The sequence below is a fragment of the Ilyonectria robusta genome (assembly GCF_021365365.1).
Source record: "Ilyonectria robusta strain PMI_751 chromosome Unknown BGZ61scaffold_10, whole genome shotgun sequence".
NCBI lineage: Eukaryota > Fungi > Ascomycota > Sordariomycetes > Hypocreales > Nectriaceae > Ilyonectria > Ilyonectria robusta.
Genome location: NW_025764444.1, coordinates 589870 through 608899, shown reverse-complemented (window position 1 = coordinate 608899; position 19030 = coordinate 589870). Strand labels below are relative to the sequence as shown.

Here is a 19030-nt window from a genome sequence, read left to right as displayed (position 1 = left end):
TGTTTAACCAAGTGATCTGGCATGGCGGGTTTTATTCTTCGCCCCGTCCGTCAACGGGAATTATTGGGCGCAGCTATGTTGAGCGTATTGAATAGTTGCTTCACTGTTGAGCCGTCATATCTAAGAAGGTGGTTCGTGGTCGAAGCCAGGTTTCAACGCATGCATCTCATCACTGGCGACCTGTTTTGAGACTGTGATGCTCCAGCGCCTACCGACTGTTAGCTCAATCTTTCAAGTAAAAGTGATACAAACCTGTTCAGCGGTGGCTCTCTGGCCGTCGTACCGGACGAGCGACGCGACGAGATGTCTCAAGTCGGGGTCCACGTCAGGAAGAATGACGTCCCACGGTCGAGCTGGGAAGACGGTCCAGAGCTCAAAAGGTGAAATCTTAAATGCCTTGGCTTCAGGCCATGTCTCCGGCGTAGGTGTGCCTAGTGTCTTGAAGATGCTGAGAATGAGGCCCAGCTGGTTGCCATCCTCGTGAGCTGGACGGGACTCAAAGACAGGCATCGGAGGGTCTCGGATGGATTCTGATAGCATAACTCCCAATCCCCACATGTCCACGGGCGGTCCGTACGATTTATTCCCAAAAAGAGTCTCCGGGGTACGGTAAGCGCCGGTCCCAATGTCGAGAATCTTGTCGTTGGGCGGCTCGGAGTAAGCGGAAAGCTCGGGGTGCCAAGCAGTGCCAAAGTCGGAGAGGTAGGCTGGACCAGTTGGAGAGGCCAGAAGAATTGCAGACGGCTTGATGTCGCGGTGGATGATGCCCTGCGCGTGGATATCTCTCAAGGCGAGAAGAGCGTCGGTGAAGATGGCCCGGACGTCGGCGAGAGGAAGAGGACCTTTGTCGAGGAGGTCTGCCAGGGTGCACGGCATAAAGGGAAATACAAGCACAAACTGCTGCTCCTGGTCACGAAAGACTTCAATCAGAGGGATGCAGGGACCGCGGAGAAGCTTGAGGATCTTAGCCTCGCGCTGGGGGTTGTGCGGCTCGATGTTTTGGTAGGCGACGATGACTTTGAGGGCCTTGTCCCCAGACCGATAAACCTGAGAGGTGACACCTTCGGAGATGGGGATGCAGTTGGTGTAGGGACCGATACGGACGCCTTCTTCAGAGTCCTCTACGAGGTCGGCTTCAGCGTATAGGGCTGGCGGCGTGGCGGTTGGCTGGCACGCAATATTGTATTCATCCTATATCAGTTAGCGTGTCCTACGAGGATGAACTCCTGCGCACCTGTGTGGACGACACTTGAAAGGCAGCTTGCTCAATAGCAATAGCGTCACTCATGCTAGCCGTGCCCAGGGAATGCTGTCTAAGCGGTGTGAGCAGAGATCAGAGACAAACCGAACCGCTCACATTTTCTGGATGGTCTCGTATCTGTCAGAAGCAGACAGTAAAGTCTTCCACTCGGGTGTCGGTGAGGCCATGGCTGCTTTAGTGGTTGGTGGCGAGGATGAAGTAGCGGCGTTTGGCGATGTTTTAGTGGTGTTTAGTGGAGGTGCTCGCAATTGGTTAGGGCGTTGACAACACGTGCCACGTGCCGGTGATGACTTCCTTATTTAGCACCACGGCAATCCAACCTTCCGGATTTTACCATTACGTGTATAGGGACGATGACGTCTCATGGTTATTACCAAGCTTAATAGGACTCATTGTAGCCCGATGCCAATCAGCAGGTGTGGTTGAAGTTCGAGAACTGCTACCCTATGCCTGAGCCTAGCTATTCTCAGAACCAGAAGAGCCGAAATATCCCACGACCTAATTATCTATACTGAGCCCACCAATGTGCAAGGACTAGACAATACAAGCTTGACTCCTTAATTTACAATGTCATGTATTCGTAGACATCGAACGATCTTATTGTCCCGCTGACTCATCGGTAGTGCTGTGGATCTGAATGTCCTGGCGAAGCCTCAAAGGGAGCAACTCCGGAATCGCCCAGGAATAAGTACGTCATTCTAATTAAATGAGCCGAGTAATGAAGTCTGCCGCTCGGAGTAATAGAGTTAATTGAGCAATTACTAGGATTCTGTAGCTGTCTAACCCACGCGATTGATAATGTCTTGTATCAACTGACCGCTGACTCAGCGGAATATAGATTCGATCAGTTAATTCAATCACGATGTAATGGGGCTCAGCGTGGTTCACCTCCAGCCCAGCCATCAATAATCCCCGGGCCTTCCGTGGTCTCTGAATATATATTGATTAAGATGGCGGCATATGTCGTTCCAATTCTTCTCCGTCAACTCTACCATCTTACAGCCGCCATGATCTATAACAACTTCCTCACCTTTATTGCTTTGGCCAAGGTTTGCACTGGCACTCTGCTTCCTCGATCCGAGAGTCGCTATGTGTTTAAGCCAGAAACTCAGACAAGTTTCCAAAACGTAAGATACAAGTCTTCGTCTCTAGAGGGGTGCTAACTAGCCAGTCGCACATTCCCGAACTTTATGACTTTGCCGATTCTCAATACGATATTGAAACAGGATCGTCTTATTGGTTGAGCTCTTACATCACTGGCACCAATGGCAAACAGTATCTTGCCATCTCCCACGTTTTGACCCAGCAAGATCAGGACACCAGGTGTCGATCTTCGATCCTGGATCTCAAGACCCTTGACTACTGGGTTGAGCTCACCTATTGCACTCCCCAAGCCAAGGCCGCAACTGCTCTCGAAAAGGCCTCTCCTCTTAATCTCGACTATGGAACTTATGGATTCAAGGCCACTTCAGACGATGGCATTTCCAAAATGACTGCATTTGCGGAAACCTCGAACTATTCCATTGACATCAGCTGGGAAGCCACTTCCAAAGTAATGCTCAATGGTGGTGGTGGCATCATTGGCTTTGGAACTGCTAATGCAACTCATTGGGGGATTCCTTCTAGCAAAACAGAGGGAAGCCTCACTATCGGAGACGAGGTTGTCAAGGTCGATTCCAAGAACTCTTTCACCTGGTACGATCGACAGCTGTCTTATGGAGTACCCAAGAACTGGACTTGGTTCCAAGTCAACTTTCCGGGAACCGCAATCAAGGCGAGCATCTGGGCATTCGACACCGATACCACAAGCAAGCAATTTGCCACCATCCGGGTCGATGAGTCGATTCATGTCCTAGCCTTTACCTTGACCCCGGACATGACAAACACGTGGACCTCTCCCAACACCAACCTTGTGTATCCTCTTGCCTGGAGACTCGACTTCGACAATGGCGACTATCTCAAGGTCAAATCTGTCCGTGCAGATCAGGAAATGTATGGCTCCAGGAAAATCGACGACTCCGCTTACGAGGGTTTTGTTACTGTTGCTGGACGATTCATGGGACAGAAGAAGGGATTTGGAGTGGTTGAGTTGGTTACTGTTTATCAGTAAATCATTCAAGTGGTTCCTCGACTTTCTCGATAGGTTAATAGAAAGTATTCTACCTCTCAGTTTAAGGTTGCGAAGTGTGTTAATTTCAAAACAACTTGCAAATTGCATTATTTAGAGTATTGCTATTCTCACCGCGCATTTGCGCAATAACTACATTCATTCTAGATCTTACACAGTACTAATAACTATCCTCTCCTACAAAATAAAGGATTTTTGGTAATGAAATCATCGTAGGACTAATTCCTAGTATTTATTCCTTGCAACAATATTTGTTTATTCATTAGGATTGTTTACTAAGAGAAATATTCCTCTTACAATTTACCCTCTTTATGTACACTAGGCACATTATTTTAGCCGAGGTTGGGTAAAAGCTTGTGCTTGACTGCGAATAGCAATGCTCCACATTCAACCCTTTGGATCGACTGCGAGTGGAAATTCTTGTTTGGCAGCGTCTTATATAATTTGTCTTATGGTAAGAAATACATTGCTATGTAGCAAAACTTCTCAATGATGCCATACTCTCAGTCCATCTGTGATCTGTTTGGCGATCCCACACGGTTGGCAGCATATCCAGTGATTGTGACATGCTTCTGAAGCCCGTTAGTTTGCAAACACGACGTACTTTTCCGACAAAATAATTCCGTTGTTCTTCGGACAATGCCTCCATAGCGCCAATAAACCCTGGCCATGCCATAACGTGGAAGCCGGGCTTATCGCCCAAGTCTTCAAATAATCCTCGTAGCTGTTCGAGGAGCTTGTTCATGCGGATTTTGTCAATGGGAGTGGAGTGTGACTCCGCTCGTAGAAGATGTATCTCAGCAGCAACACGATACATTTCAAGATGTGTTGAAAACATCGAGCGTTCCCGTACGGAGTGCCAACCCGGATCCAACTGCACGAATTGTTCCATCGGACTTGGAAGCGCCAAGCTGGCACTCTCAATCCCTTTACACAAAGCGACTATGTGGTGGATATGAAATGCGATACTGGACGATGTTAGTTCATGAACCCCACGCTAAGAAAAAACATACAGCTGTGTCTGGAAATATAGAAACTTGGCCAAGGGCGATTTCAGTTCCGTGGTCCCACGTGCCGCCATAAAAGATATAAGCATACGATATAGTGAAATAATTTCATCGTTGCCATTGACAAGATCTCCTACGATCAACAAGATGATGACCATCCAGGTTGATTCGTCCAAGGCATCTTCGCGGCTGGCCTTTTTTCGAAGATGGCTGATGATTGCAGCTTTACCTTTCTCAGCAGCGCCAAGGTAATGTGGCATGCGTGGAGCAAGGTAGAACGAGGCATTGGCACAGATGGCCTGTTGGATTATTGGGTCCGCATGAGCCAGTGGCAACACGTGGTTTCTCCATCCATTTCCAGCTCCATCGAAGAGGTCCAAGGAAAGAGAGATACGCGCGAGAACTAGAACTTTGTCAGTTGTGCTCAAAAGTAGTAACGCAACACTTGCAGTGGTCTAAGAGGAAGCGGTTCTTGGCACCCATGGGATCGAGTATCCGTTGAACCGAACCTGACGAGGTATTGGAGGAACGGAAATGGGCCATGTTGAAGGCCCCAACGTGAGATGTGGTGGAAGCATCTGCATTGTGATATAGATGGGTCCTGGAAGATGGAATGACGCTCCACTGCCTATGGTTTTGGGTTTCTCGGTGATCAGCAGTGTGTCGTTCCGGTTGCTTCTCATCGCCGAGGAACTTCCTACGCCGAGGAAGTGTCACTGCACGATTTCGAGTTGTAACTTGACTCCGTTCCCGGGACTCGTCGGATGCTGCACGACCAGCAGATTCTCCATCGGTGTGGATACCGTCCGACGCAGCCATTCGCGGATCACCACGAGCAATGACCGTGTTAATTGGCACAAAACGATAACGCACCCCATACCCAGGACATGTAAGACGCTTTGCCTTGCATTTGGTGCAATGCGGGACGGTTCTATCGCAGATGATTCGTCGTCTCAGGCAATGATGACATCCTTCAAGCAAACCCTAGTTGTTAGCAGGGAAGCATGCACGAGTGGGGCGAATGAAGCTCCCACATGAACCACTATAGGACCCAGTGAGCCGCTCAACTTAGAAGCTTACCTTTTGAAGTGTTTGAGCTATCCATCAGGACGATATGGGGGCAAAGGCCTTGATTCTAATGGGATGGCGATGGGAGGGGGCTTGGTGTTGGTTGAGCCGAATACCATGTGACTGTCAGCGGCACCGCATCCTGCGATGAAGCTACTTTGTCATTTGCTTCGCCTGGGACTGGATTCACGATTCGCCTTGTCTGATTTGCAACGAAGCAATAAGATATGCCAACAATGCCGGTGTTCTTCGTCTGTTGCCAGCTCTTGTGATCCGAAACGCGTAACAGCGGGGAAGAAGCTGGAGTAAGCCTGAGGCCCGCGTCTCAGCGGATTACGTACGACGCGCTAAGAAATTCATCAAGGAGAAACAAGGCTGAGCTTGCTCAATTGCCCAGTCGGAGGAATAACTAATGCAATTAAATTAAACTCTCAACCGATCGAGAAACGAAACGTGGTGTCCACATTATTTACCACCGACCCGAGCTGCTCTCGTGTTCCCGTTCAGGCCGTCGGTCGTGCTGCCGTCGTCATGCTTCTGTCCTCGTGACTTGGTAATTAGCTCGAAAAAGGAAGCTGCCACCTCGGCTGAGGCTTGGCCGCTGGGGCTGGTGAGTGTGGGTTGGTCGCTCCTGCTCTTCATGCTCATTCCGCCAACCAACCAGCCACTTCCGCCACGTCTCAACCAATCGCGGCCAATCCCAGCCCGTTCCACCAGCTCCGCTCCTTCCTTCCCTGCTTCCCCCAAGCTTCGGCCCAAAGTAGCCCCAGCCCAGCCTTTCCAAGTTTCCCGAACGGCCCATCACATTCACATCCGCATCCGCATCGCCATGGTCCGGCTTTGTCTCTGTCTCTGACCTGGCTGACCATTCCACCTCCACGATCCTCTTAGCGGTGTCTCTCGTGTGCTCCCAAGTTCTCCTAGCGCTCTTCTCCCTGCGCGACCTCGACTCCGCCGCCGACATCGCCATGCGCTCGACCTCGACTCCTTGACCTCCGAATCGTTTGTCGCTCGTCTACACTCCACCTACGAAATCAATAGTCTATCCGATTCCTCTCCCTGCGTTGTGTATCCATTCATCCCTGCGCCACCATGGAGGACATGGCTAGGACCGAGTATCCGGCTATGCTGGTGAGGCCACCATCCGCTCGAGTCTGAACGGTGCAACGTCATGCCTCGCCAAACTCGACCTGACTCTTGAGCTCCAGCTGACTCTTTTGCGCGACTATAGGCAAATCTCCAGCCTAGCCAGGCAGTACAAACCCTCACAGACCGAGTAAAGCGCATCAACCGGGTCAATTCCGAAGTTGCAGATTGGCTCCAGGTACGATCATCTGAGGGACATGTCCATCGTGGCGCTGCCAGATGGATCAATCGCTCTCGGTTCTGGAGAAGCAAGCTGACTGTCCATGTAGGAGCGCCGTCGTGTCGAGGACCAATACGTCCAGAGTTTGCGAAAGCTCGCCCAATTCAAGGTGCCTAATGCGCAGACGGAGCTGAGGTGAGCGAATGCGACTATTCTCTCAACAGCCATCTAACAATCCGTAGCGTCTTTCAGGCCCCATGGAACCGAATCGTTGACTCTGTCGAGGCCATCGCCCACTCCCACCACCTCTTTGGCGAGCGCATCGAAAAAGACCTCGAGTTCCCGCTCCGCAACTTCCACCACCGCACCGATGCCCAGAACATGAACACAATGGCCTCCAACCTGGCCTCCATGGCTAGGGATCTGGAGGATGCGCAGAATCAATCCGACAAGCTTAGCAGAAAGGGCGGTCGTGCTAATACCCAAAAGGTCGATGCCGCCTCATCCAGACTCGAGGCCGCTTCCCAGCAATGGGAGGCACAGGCGCCATTCATCTTCGAGTCTCTCCAGGCACTCGACGAGTCGCGAGTCAACAATCTTCGAGATCTCCTGACCCAATATCAAACCCACGAATCCGACCAAGCTCAGCGTACTCAAGACCACGCCGTTCAGACACTCGCTCTGATGCTGGAAATCGATACAGAAAAGGAGATCCAGACCTTTGTCCACAAGGCCACTGCTGGAAAGACGAGGTTGCCCACGAGAACATCCACCCGACAGTCTTCCGTTGCGGGCACCACGAGCTCTGCACCGGCCCCCCCGAGCACCGCGGGCAGCGCCAGCATCCAACCGCCCAGCGTCCCGCCCAGCATCCAGGCTCCGGATGACGATGTTAGCGAACACAACTCCGTTCCGGCTGAGCCCAAGCCAGGTTAGTCCAATTGACCAGCGTCCAAGCTGTTGCTGACTTTGTAGAATCCAAATTGAGACGTCTCGGAACAATGTTTGGCGGTCGACGACGTCAGAGCATGCATGGCGGCTTCGGTCAGCTCTCTCCTCAAAAGGCTCCCACCTTTGGACGACTTGGTACGAGCCACAGCCACCATAGCCACGGCGTCTCTCCTAGGTCGTCCTCCACCAACCTACAAGAGCATAACCGTTTGTCATCTCTAGCCGAAACCCCCGACACCCCTAGGCTCGCCGATTCCGATTCGTTCCCGCCCCAGTCGGCAGCTTCGCACGAGAACACGAATGGAGTGACGCTCCATGACGCTCCTATGGAAATGTCTACACTCGTCCCGACTACCAGCGGCGTCAATGGCAATCATGAGAAGGATGTGTCGGATGTTCCACCTCCTCCAGGCCCCCCTCCGTCTCAGCAAGAAAGCCAACCGCCACCTGGGTCCAAGGATGCCGAAGGCTTCACGATTCCGCCACCCATGAACGACCCGATTTCGGAGGCCCAGAAGGAAGCAGCTGGCGAGGACCCAGAGCAAATGTTCAAGCTCAACATCCATCAAACGCCTGTTGAAGTGGAAGATCCACATGAAAAGCAAGCTGCCCTTTCCAGCGTTGTCAACAGTCTCAAGATAGGCCCTGCCACCCGTCGATCCAGTACCATCAGAGGCCGTCGCGATATTCGCCATACTGTCTACGTCCCGCCGCCGAACCTGCCCGAGAGCAACACCGCGTCTACACTGGGAGGGATCCCGCTATCTCCCTCCCTGCCTACTTCACTGTCCAAGTCCAGCGCCGTAGCTGCATTGGCGTCTGAAGCCAGCATTGCCGCGACCTCGGACACACAATCAGTTCGGTCAGGGAACTCCCTGGGAAGCCTCGTGCACCCCAAGCACCCCGACATGACAGCCCCTGGTCTGAACTCGTCCATCATCGAGACGGTGTCTGCTGTTTTTGAAGAGGGAGTTGTCAAGTCGTCATCCGTTGCAGGTGAAGTTGCCTTTGTCAACAATCCCAGTGACTCAGGCGACATAAAGGGTATGTTATCCTCGTCTCTCAAGAACGTCGCTGACTTTTCAGATCACGAAACAATCCGCATCAACAACTTTGCTGCCCTTGAACGTATTGGACCTAACCGCATTTTCGTCCAAAACTCTTCTCCCGACCAGCAAGATCAGTTCTCTCTCGACGTTTCCCACCTCACGAGAACCTCGACGGCATTCTCATACCGACTTTTTACTGAAGAGCCGGAGGCCCTGGGACACCACGCTCCTCTACTGCTGAAGCTCGCCTGGAAGCCGCAAGGTGACAAGTTGGGATTACTTCTACAGTACCATCTCAACCCGGCTTGCGAGTTGACTGCCCCGGTGATCTTGCACAATGTCGTCTTTGTGGTGACTTATGATGGTCGTGCCAGTGGCGCTCAGACAAAGCCTACCGGAACTCATCTCAAGGACAAGCACCTAGTCTACTGGCGCGTAGGAGACATTACGCTTACAGACGCTCCGCAAAAGATTGTGTGTCGCATGATTGGCGCCGAGGGCGTCTGTCCCAACCCGGGACATGTTGAAGCCAGGTGGGAATATACAGCTTCAGGAGACGAAGTTGTAGGCAGCGGCATCTCCATCTCACGACTTGACGAAGGAAAGGGCAAGGTCAAAGAGCTAACCGACGACGATCCTTTCGCTGATGATACCTTGACGACATCGAGCCAAGAGCCCCAGTGGGTAGATGTGCCCGCAATCAGAAAGCTTGTGAGCGGAAAATACGAGGGCAGGTAAGCGGTATTCGATCTGCTCCCATACAATATAAGACCTAAAAGAGGAATCGCGGTCACACGGACCAGGCGACATGACGTGTATGGATACCGAGACGAGGCGGGTCTCGGGAAGCGCATTGAATAGCGAGCGTGACGTTGGAGGATAATCCCGTCTTGTAGTTTGGTTCATTTCTTTACATTTCCTTCTTTCGTGGTGTCTTGGTGGCTGGGCTAGGTGCGTGTATGTAGTTTGTACGACGAAAGAAACCTGTTTATATGTCGGCATTGTTGGTGTTTGGAGTGGATATCTTGGAAACCTATTGGCATGCCTGATACCTAAACCACTATCTTGGTCCAGTCAGAAGTAATATTTCATGCACTCATGATCCTACGCTCCTGCAAGTCCCTAATTGATAGTGGGTCGAGAAAGGGTATCAGCCGACGTGATATGATCGGGATGTGTTTTTTTCGTGTATAAATCCATGCCAGATAGTAATAGGTTCATTGTGATGTACTATGAAAGCACCAGATCATAATTGAACCTGGTTAGATAGTACCTCTCTAGCGTGGTCTCCGTCATACGTGATACATGGTACATATGAAAGGTGCTCGTGGGAGCTCTCATATCGGTGAACGACAAAGGTGTAGTATGTACAGGTGAGGTTGGTCCGCGGGATTCAACGCTCACTGGATGATGAGGCACGCGAGATTAGCAGTGACTATATTCTTATTCCGACTTCTCATTGGAACTCTTGTCCTGCTTCGCCCTGTCTTGGCCCTTCTTCCACTTGGAAATCTTTTCCCCAAGGTACCGGACTGTGCGACTCCAGCCACCCATCATGACGCCCTTGATGCTCTGGGTGGTGCTGGGCCAGTTGACCGTCTGCTTGATGACTTTGCGCACAATCTCCTGGAGCTTGGCAGGGTCGTCTGTTGCGACCCGCTTCTCAAAGTCACCACCCTGTCGTCGTGAAATCGAGGTAGTCTCGTCATCGGCCGAAGCCTTCATGAGTTGGTTAAACTCCTCTTTTGGCATGGAGAATTTCTTCTGGTACTGAAAGTATAGCCGGGAGCGGAACGTCTTAGGTAGGCGTCGCACCATGTTTCCACGTCTGACGGGGTCCATATCCTGATGCAGAGTGTTATTTGCTTCAGGGTTCAGAACCCAATCTTGGTCGTCAAGTCGAAATGCTCCAGCAAAGTCGACGTTGGGTAGCGTCTTGATGAGGGGGGCATAGAGGCGACGGAAGTGGACAATGTTGTTGTCGACAATATTGTTGACCTTGCTTTTATTCTCCGTGGGCAGGGACATTCGAGGGTCGCCTAGATAACTGAGGCCTGCAATCGTGCTGTATAGTTGCGCCTCGGTAAAGTCGGGTGGGAGGAGGAGAAGGGCAGTTCGGATGGCGGCAATGAGATTGTGCTGGTTCGCCAATCGCACCCTGGGGTGGTCTCGAAGAATCTTGACAGGTTTTTGAAGGCGGCCGGCGAGGTAAAGGCTGTCCCACGAAGAAAGATCGTTGACAAGGTTATCGATACTGGTAACGCCGTATTTAATCAGCATGCCGTTCATCTCGATAAACGGATTAAAGTATACACCAGCGCCCCAGTCCTGAACGCGCGAGACAAATCCGGATCCCAAAGAGGCAACGCTGGAGTAATGGTCGCGGTGCTGCTTCATGTTGATGGAGTGCCAGTGCTGGGTATGGGTGACACCAAAGATAAAGTCGAGCATCTTGGGAGCTCCCCTTTGCGCCTTTATCAAGGCCTCGGGCGGGTGGGGGTGTAGGGCGCGGAACTCGGCCTCGGTGGCGTGGCGACCAGAAGACTCTTGAGGGAAGACGCCGGATCCATATGCAAAGCAGTAGACGATTGGGGCGTTGAACTGGCGCAGCATAAGACGTAGGACTTCCTTCAGCTCGTTGTTGATGATCATGTGTTGGTTTGCGCCAAAGAGTCGATGGGGCAGGTCGTCAAACGAGTGTATTGAGTTGTCGGTGGTGTTTTCCCAGTCATCGCTGAAAGGGTTGAGCTTGCTGTCGGAGTTGCTGTCGCCGTGTGAGGGTGCGCTGCTTGGAGTTGTGCTGGTCGCCGAGATGCCGGATCTGTCGCTTTCGGTAGAGGTACACCTGCCTTGCGTTGGAGAATTGGATGACCATCGCAAGGATACGGGCGCTCGGTATTGGAGAGGAGTCTGTCGAAGAGAAGACGGGAGGCGAGTGGAGGCATTACGGAGGGCTCGAGATGCGGAAGCGCAGTATGCGGAGGTCGCGGAGAACTACAAAGACGTCAGATGAAGTGTCGGGGAGTTTTCGTGGATCCAGAATCTTACCCTCAAGCATAGGGATGCCATTTCGAAGTAGGGGCCGACTTTGGGAGTTTTGTTATAGTGGTGATGGAGCGACCAAATGTGGAGGGGCAGCTCAAGCTGCAGTGAGACTACCTAGGCGCATACTCCATACAACTCCAATCCCAGAGCAGGATGGCGGTATTTGTTTGGATTTAATTGATGATTTCGGCTGTCGTTTTTCGTCATAGATGAATCCCGGAGCGTCGTTGACTTGTTCTCGTGTTGATGTTTTTGTTGAAGGAGCTTCGTTTTGCTGGATGAAAGAGGTCCAATGCCGAGAGTGGGTCCAAGGCTTCTTTCCATTACTGACCAATCACGTGTCAAAATATTGCGGCTAGGCAGGGTCCGTCCCTCAGTAGGTACGTACTATGCCGATAATCGCCGAGCGGGATACTACGTCACCGGGAAATTCAATTAACATGGCGTCAAGCGCATCCTTTAACAATGCCAAGGCAGCTTTGTGAACCGGACAGGGATATCAGCGAATGAGAGAGCCATCTTGATATTGATAGTGCTGATCTGCCCCTTGTACGAGAGTAAGCTCACCACGATCTGAACGAGAAAGAGATATTTGTTAAAGCTGTTTGGGGTTATAAGCTTGTTTTGACCATCACTCCTGCAACAAATAAAAGATGACTGCCAATTTATTATAATAGACAACAGGCACCCACAACCTCCACTATGACCATTCCAGACTCATCTTAATCGAAACTTATTTCTCTTCATTCAAAGACTAGAACCCCCACATAATATTCCTGATACCAGGTTGTAAAACCGGCCTGGTTACCCTATACAATGGGTATCATCAGCACTGTTTCTGTTTTGATCCTTCTATTTACATCGACACGTAAAAGGGATAGGCAATCCTTTTTTAATATTAATTATAACGCTTGCCACTTCTCCAAATTTCCAGTGGACCCTTGACGGCAATTATCCTGGCATGATCTGCGTTGTTGAGCACATCACGTGATCTGCAGCTACCGTGGTGATGCACCAATCTGCACAGATCGCGACTCAACATTGACGACGCGTTTCAACACCACACCAAAATGCGATCTCACACGCCACAAGGGCGTGAAGGTCCCGGAAACCGTCGCAATTCTACGTCCAACAGATTTCGCGCAAGCACTTCATCCATCGGCAGGCCCCAAACATCACTTCGAGAGTCCAGGGTAAGTCAACAATGAATCAAAACAAAGCAGCATTCCGAAATCTGGATCTAACTATCTAGATCTCGTCATTCCGTGCGACGCAACCGACGTACAACCTTTTTACTGGCGCCGAGACGAATAATTCACGACCTACTTCCCGTCAGGGCCACACCGCCGAATCGGTCCGCCCAGGTTCGCGCGATAGCTGTAAGGAAAACATGGCGCCTCCCGATGCCGACGAGTATGAAAAGTACAGGAAGGAGATCGAGGCCTTGAAGGCTGAGATTGGCACCTTGCAATACCGCATGCAGACGGCCGAGCAAGAGAAGGAGATTGCCATGTCACAACAGAACAGCAAGATGGAGCAGGCTCGACGCCGCGAGCAAGACGAGGCCCAACAACGCCAGGTGGCCGAAGCTGAGCGAGAAAAGGCTGCGACGCAGATGGAAGCGATACGACGAGAACTCGACGATGTGAAAGATGCGGCCGAACAGGATAAAAAGGCGCTCGAGCGCAAGGCTCGGGATGCAGAGGACGAAGCACGACTCCTGCAGGAACAGCTGGAGGACCTGTCGACGGCTAAAGAGGAAGCTGCACGAATCGCTGACCGGAAGATTACCGACTTTGAGATGCAGGTTGCCGCCTCGCAGCGGACAGTGCATGAGTTAGAGCAGGAGAGCCAACAGAGAGAAGCCAGCCTCCAACAAACACAGGCCCAACTTGCCGAAAAGGATGCCGACATCGCAGACCTGGAGGCCGATGTACTGCGACTCAAGGCTCAGAGTGGCGACGCCGAAACCATGGAGATTATCCGACAGGAGTTGACCGAACAAGTCCATCACATCCGGAACCTCGAAGCGACCAACCGTGATCAGCTATCCGAACTGAAGCACCTGCGCGCCGTAAGCAGAGCGGTCGAGGTGGTCGAGGAGGAGAAGCGCACGCTGCAACGGAAGCTCGAGACTGCAGAGACGATCGAGGCAGAACTTGCCGAGGCCCGGATCCAAAGACAGCGGCTCGAGGACGAACGGTTGGCTTGGACAGCCTACCTCAAGAACACCTTGGAGACTGGAGATGCAGAGTTTGACTCCCCAGAAGCCATGGCGAGGGCGTTGGTCCAGGAGCGACTGACTACTGCCTCGTACATGGACAAGTTGGGCGCGGTCCAGGGAGAGATGACGGCTCAACAACAGACGATCAAGACCCTTCAAGACGAAAAGGCCAAGCTCAAGGGCGAGGTCGAGACCGCCAAGACCTCCGCCAACGCCATGTCCACCGACAAGGCTCGTCTTCGGCTTGAACGACAGCGCGTCCTTGCTGTCAAGGAAGTCGAGTACCTGCGGGCTCAGTTGAAGACGTTTGACACCGAGGACGAGACACTCCAGCCTGAGCAATTTGACCAGGCTCGCGTGATGCGAGTCCAGGAGCTTGAGGACCTTGTTGACAAGTACAAGTCTGAAGTTCAGAGCCTTCACGGCGAGCTGGCCTCAGTTGAGCCCGGCACGCCTCAGCCTGTTACTGGCAAGCGTTCACGGGCCGAGGACGACAACGCACAAGAGCAACTTGGACAGCTGACACGTAAGAACCGCAAGCTCCAGGAAGAACTCTCGAGCACTCAAACCAAGGTGGCGCTGCTGGAGAAGGACTTGGCAGCGAACCGTGAGCAGCTGGAGGCCGCCAAACAAACGACCAAGACGCGAGTCCTGTCGCTCAAGTCCAACCCTACGTCCGACTATGAAGCGATCAAGCGTTGTACTTTGGAGGCTCTGCAAAAAGAGAACACTGACCTGTTGGCTACTCTTCAATCCAAGGTCGGCAAGTCTTCCGTTCCGATGATCCCAACGTCAGTCCTCGGCGCCATGGAGCGCGAGATTGCTGCCGCCAAGGCCGAGACGGCATCTGCGCAAAAGTCCGCACGTCGCCTCAAGGAGGTTTGGGGCTCCAAGTCGCAGGAGTTCAAGGAAGCCATCTTTTCCACCCTCGGCTGGACTGTTACCTTTATCCCCAACGGCAAGATGCGCGTTGAGAGCACCTTTTACCCATCTCAGACGGACGAGAACGAAAACTCCATCGTCTTTGACGGTGAGCGCGGCACGATGAAGGTGGGCGGTGGCCCAAAGAGTGCTTTCGCTCGGAGGATCAGCGACCAGATTGGCTTCTGGGTGCGAGAAAAGGGCTGCATTCCTGGTTTCTTGGCAGCGTTGACGCTGGAATTTTACGAAGAGCATACGAGGGCCTCCAAGTGAGGATGACTCGAGGACGGAGGATATTGTTCACCGATGGATGAGATGACGACTATACCCTTGTACATATAACATTGCTCATCGGGCTTGTACACTATTTCAGGTTCAATTTGTTGGTGGCTACCAGCCGAATATTGATTGGCGTTTAGTCTATCTGGCTCTATAGCTCCTTCGCAGGCCATGTCTATTAATTGTTTGCAATCTCATTCCCGCGTTGGTATCCCGTCCGACCTCGCCTGTAATTTCGCTTGTAATCTCGCCTGCTGCTCTGCTTTGCTTCCATGGGCTTCAAGAACAAGGCTGACATGTTGGGATCCTTGCTGGCCATCTTCTCGAGAGCCGCCTCCCAGTTCCAACACTGATTCGGAACTGGATCTCCTATGGCCTCCTTGAGCTGCTCGTAGGTGTCTTGGAGCTCGGCTCTCTTCACGTGGTAGAACGACGCGTCTTGGAGGAGCAGCAGCCTCTCTGCCAGAACCTCGCAATTAAACAAATTTTGAATCATCTGCTGCACGACGAGCGAACGCTTGGTCATTTCGCGCTTCTCGGCTTCCTTATCCAGATTCAGGGCCTGGATCATCCCGATGATGTCGCTGTTGTTGGTGAGGAAGTGGATCAACCACTCCTTGATGGCCGATCGCTCCAGTGAGCTCGAGTGCAGTTGGTACGGATCCTCGGGTGCTTGGTTCACGTTGGGAGCAGAGCCGTGGACCTGAGATCCCGAGTTATCCAGGAAGTTGATGCCCATGTTCATATTGAAGTCCATTTCTCTGGTAATTGGTTGTGGTGGGATTGACTGGGTGAGGTTGCTGGAGTTGGCATCCGAATTTCGTGGAGTATTTGTACGTAGTTCCTAGGCAGCATCTGAACGTTCCGACAGTTGTTTCTTTGACCATCAACGCCTTGTTCCAGAGCACAACGGAAAGCTCGGAGGACAAAGAGGAACAATGACAGTGAAAGAATACAAGGGCGGCTAGTGATCTTACGGGAACAAAGAGTTTCCGCGGCATGTTTGCGCGGTATTGGCCACGGATTGTCAAACACGTTTCTCGACAATTGTTCACTGTGCTCTTGTTCTTAAAACATCGTGTTCTTATGACCGTATCCTCCTGTCTGAGCGCTGCATGCGTCGGTCAGATGGCGGCGAAGTCAGGACGGATATAATTGATGAATAAAACCATGCAAAATAGGGTTATAATTTATCGTATTTATAACTTGATGGTATCGTTTCATTGTCTGTAATTTTGTGGTATTTAGAATTATGGTATCATCTTTTGTCATAACAATATTCTTTCACGGTCAACATCAACCCAGCTCTTCAGATTGCTCGCGTTGACAATTTCGCTTCGATCAAGCCGGGAAAGCGCTCGAGTAAAGTCACGCATGTACTCGGCAGCGCGGCGGGCAGGCCGTTCGTGGGCTTCGTAGGGGCAGTTGAGGAGAGTGACGCCTACGTCGCGGACCTTGTATGTCTGGTGAGGTCAGTGTCTGATCTAATGATCTAAAGCAGTGATACAAGACCTAAGACTTAAGATCTAAGACTCAGGAACTTGGGATAAGCCTAGACTTACAAGATAGAGCCCGTTGGGTTCAAGGTGGGCATAGGGCATGCTGTGTAATAGATGCAACATTTGACGGCAAACGTCTTCACGCTCTGTCCAGCTTGCCTTGAGAGCTGTAGTGTAGGAGCCAGATTCGGAGGAATCTGCTTGTGATATGTTTTGTAGCAAAACGTCGATTTGATCCAGGAGTAGGCTTTGCACCCATAGGTGAGTTCCATGAAGGTTTGCCCTCATTATCTCGACTTGCCCCGGTAGGGCTTTTGCGTTTGCGCTTTTGGGTCCGCCTGGCGGAGTTAAATCATCATACACGGATATGGCCTGACGAGTCTCGGGAGAATGGGATGGGTCATTTGCGTCGCCCGTGGAGGCCCATTGTCGCATCGGGCCCGGTACGTCATCCAGCATATATCGGATCTCGAGTAGAAGGTTCCGTAGACGCGATAGTCGTACCTCTGGAGTATGACGGCGCTCCCAATCGCAGTATCCCGGAGTAAGGGCTTCTTGCACGGCCTTTAGGAAGACCTTGGAGTGTAAAATGAACCCGCTGGTGAGACCGAGAGCGGATTTGGGTTGTGATTGTGTACCGGGTGTGGATGGGGATGCAATTGGGGATGGAGGGTTTAGGATACTGCTTTCAAGAATGAATTCATCATCGAGATCTAATGGGAATAGAGCCTCGAAGTTGACCTCTTGCAGCATAGAGTGATCGAGAAATGCCAGTCGCTCCCGACGGCCGGCAAGGAGCGTTGAATGCCTATTAGGGTCAGTGGTATAAGGATTAGGGCACAAGTTTGGCTTACGCATAAGTATAAAACATAAGCCAGAATGCCTTCTTCCGTAGTTGAGTCTCGATACGGTTGAGCCCTTCATAATCGGAAATGCGGTGGAGCCCCAGCAGTCGTCCGACCTGCATAGACTCTACCTCAAGCATGCGGCTTCGGTTTGCTTGGCCAGTCTGGAAGCAGCCGACGGACAAGAGGTAGCAAACGGCCCATTTGCGCAAGTTGATGTGGTCCCAATAGCTGTGGGTTCGAAGGCGCATGCACATATCGACACAGGTGTTGATCATGGCCATTCTTGTGTCGAAGCGAATGGCAATATCTGGCGCCATGGCCCGATAGACGGGAAACCGCGACGGCAATAGCCCGACGGTCAAAGCCGCGAGGGCTATGACGATGGAGAGAAAGTCAGGGTCAGTAAGGTCCCGGTTTGACGCAAGATCGGCGCGGAAACTCGGACGGTGGATGACGGGCACCAGCGGGTAGATGAGATCTAGGTAATCATTCATGATGATGTTGAGCAGCGGCCGGGAGCAAAGCTCATCGGTCGGGAACCGGGGGCCAGCCATGGATGGAGATGCATTCCGGACGGTCAAACCTGGTGATGGTTGCGGTCCATACGGGGAGGAATGATCGACAATTGGGAGAGGGCGAATATCACTCCTCGGCTCAGCCTGGACCGCTGTGAATTGCCATTCTTGGGTTTCAGGGTTTGGATTTATAGAGGGCTCCGGTGGCTCCTCATCGCCACTCTCACGCGGCGTTGAGGGAAGCCGTTTCCTAAAGGGCACAGTGAGCATGGGCAGTAAACGGGCGAAAGAAACGACAAACCGACGCTTAGGACCTCGCGTGCGTGTCGGGACGAGGAAGCTACAAGTAATGCCCAGTCTTAGACAGTCATGACACTGAGCCTGAGTCTGAGCAGCCTGTTCTTGTGTCTGAGACGGCCGAGGACCGTCGGCAAAGACGCATTTCCGCCTCCGGGCTCTGCAAGCATCACAGGCGCGTCTCGCAAGAGTCTGCGGCCTCTTCCCGGTTCCGGTCCCGGCGTTGGCGTCTGCCGAGCCGTTTCCTAGAGGCGGCGGAGATGGCGAAGCAAGAGGAGACCTCGAGCGGCGCATGGCTGGCTGTCGCGGTGCGCGGATCGTCATGCATAAACTCAGCTCTCAGCTCAGTCAAGAGGAGAATTAGCAGCGAGGCGGAGAAACGGATCAAGGGTTATTTCTCCATCCTGGGGTGGCGTGAGGATCGGTCACACGCCATGTAATTTGTTAGTCCCTTGTATTAGTCCCTTGTATTAGTGCCATTCCGACGGTTTGACACCCGACTTTGCGCGCTGCATCCCCCGCCTCCGCCTTTTCTTGTTCCGTAACCCCGGACGAACAGATCAAGGCCTGACGGAGGAATGCGGGTGGGGCGTTTGCTCCGTTTGTCGTATTCACCCACAATTGTATGGAGT

General features: G+C 52.2%; 8 protein-coding genes across 8 annotated transcripts; 3 read left to right on the top strand and 5 right to left on the bottom strand.

The window, feature by feature from the left end:
• Positions 1–54: 54 nt before the first annotated feature.
• On the bottom strand, positions 55–1475 carry BGZ61DRAFT_32521 (kinase-like domain-containing protein). The gene is made up of 4 exons (XM_046238970.1): positions 1358–1475; positions 1235–1313; positions 253–1191; positions 55–208 (listed from the first exon to the last, which is right to left on the bottom strand). The coding sequence occupies exons 1-4, from the start codon at positions 1426–1428 to the stop codon at positions 170–172; spliced, it is 1128 nt and encodes a 375-aa protein (XP_046104199.1). The 5' UTR covers positions 1429–1475; the 3' UTR covers positions 55–169.
• Positions 1476–2486: 1011 nt separating this feature from the next.
• Positions 2487–3371, top strand: BGZ61DRAFT_352259 (uncharacterized protein; the record flags this gene model as incomplete). Its single annotated transcript, XM_046240412.1, has 1 exon — positions 2487–3371. A coding segment is annotated over one exon (885 nt), but the record flags the coding sequence as incomplete, so codon positions are not given.
• Positions 3372–3627: 256 nt separating this feature from the next.
• On the bottom strand, positions 3628–5911 carry BGZ61DRAFT_452102 (fungal-specific transcription factor domain-containing protein). Its single transcript, XM_046245915.1, has 4 exons — positions 5477–5911; positions 4846–5367; positions 4403–4799; positions 3628–4357 (listed from the first exon to the last, which is right to left on the bottom strand). Exons 1-4 carry the CDS (start codon positions 5499–5501, stop codon positions 3859–3861), a joined length of 1443 nt encoding a protein of 480 aa, XP_046104197.1. The 5' UTR covers positions 5502–5911; the 3' UTR covers positions 3628–3858.
• A 645-nt stretch (positions 5912–6556) lies between these two features.
• Positions 6557–9508, top strand: BGZ61DRAFT_494068 (Muniscin C-terminal mu homology domain-containing protein; the record flags this gene model as incomplete). Its single annotated transcript, XM_046250734.1, has 6 exons — positions 6557–6595; positions 6696–6788; positions 6880–6965; positions 7013–7701; positions 7746–8765; positions 8808–9508. 6 exons carry the CDS (start codon positions 6557–6559, stop codon positions 9506–9508), a joined length of 2628 nt encoding a protein of 875 aa, XP_046104196.1.
• A 705-nt stretch (positions 9509–10213) lies between these two features.
• Positions 10214–11839, bottom strand: BGZ61DRAFT_532629 (mitochondrial matrix Mmp37-domain-containing protein; the record flags this gene model as incomplete). Its single annotated transcript, XM_046253886.1, has 2 exons — positions 10214–11764; positions 11819–11839. The coding sequence occupies 2 exons, from the start codon at positions 11837–11839 to the stop codon at positions 10214–10216; spliced, it is 1572 nt and encodes a 523-aa protein (XP_046104195.1).
• Positions 11840–12885: 1046 nt separating this feature from the next.
• Positions 12886–15233, top strand: BGZ61DRAFT_494066 (spindle assembly checkpoint component Mad1; the record flags this gene model as incomplete). Its single annotated transcript, XM_046250733.1, has 2 exons — positions 12886–13008; positions 13068–15233. 2 exons carry the CDS (start codon positions 12886–12888, stop codon positions 15231–15233), a joined length of 2289 nt encoding a protein of 762 aa, XP_046104194.1.
• Positions 15234–15325: 92 nt separating this feature from the next.
• Positions 15326–16176, bottom strand: BGZ61DRAFT_32445 (uncharacterized protein). Its single transcript, XM_046238969.1, has one exon. The coding sequence runs from the start codon at positions 15994–15996 to the stop codon at positions 15418–15420; it is 579 nt and encodes a 192-aa protein (XP_046104193.1). The 5' UTR covers positions 15997–16176; the 3' UTR covers positions 15326–15417.
• A 234-nt stretch (positions 16177–16410) lies between these two features.
• On the bottom strand, positions 16411–18889 carry BGZ61DRAFT_452096 (uncharacterized protein). The gene is made up of 4 exons (XM_046245914.1): positions 18403–18889; positions 17593–18351; positions 16802–17546; positions 16411–16702 (listed from the first exon to the last, which is right to left on the bottom strand). Exons 1-4 carry the CDS (start codon positions 18720–18722, stop codon positions 16508–16510), a joined length of 2019 nt encoding a protein of 672 aa, XP_046104192.1. The 5' UTR covers positions 18723–18889; the 3' UTR covers positions 16411–16507.
• Between the last annotated feature and the right edge of the window lie 141 nt (positions 18890–19030).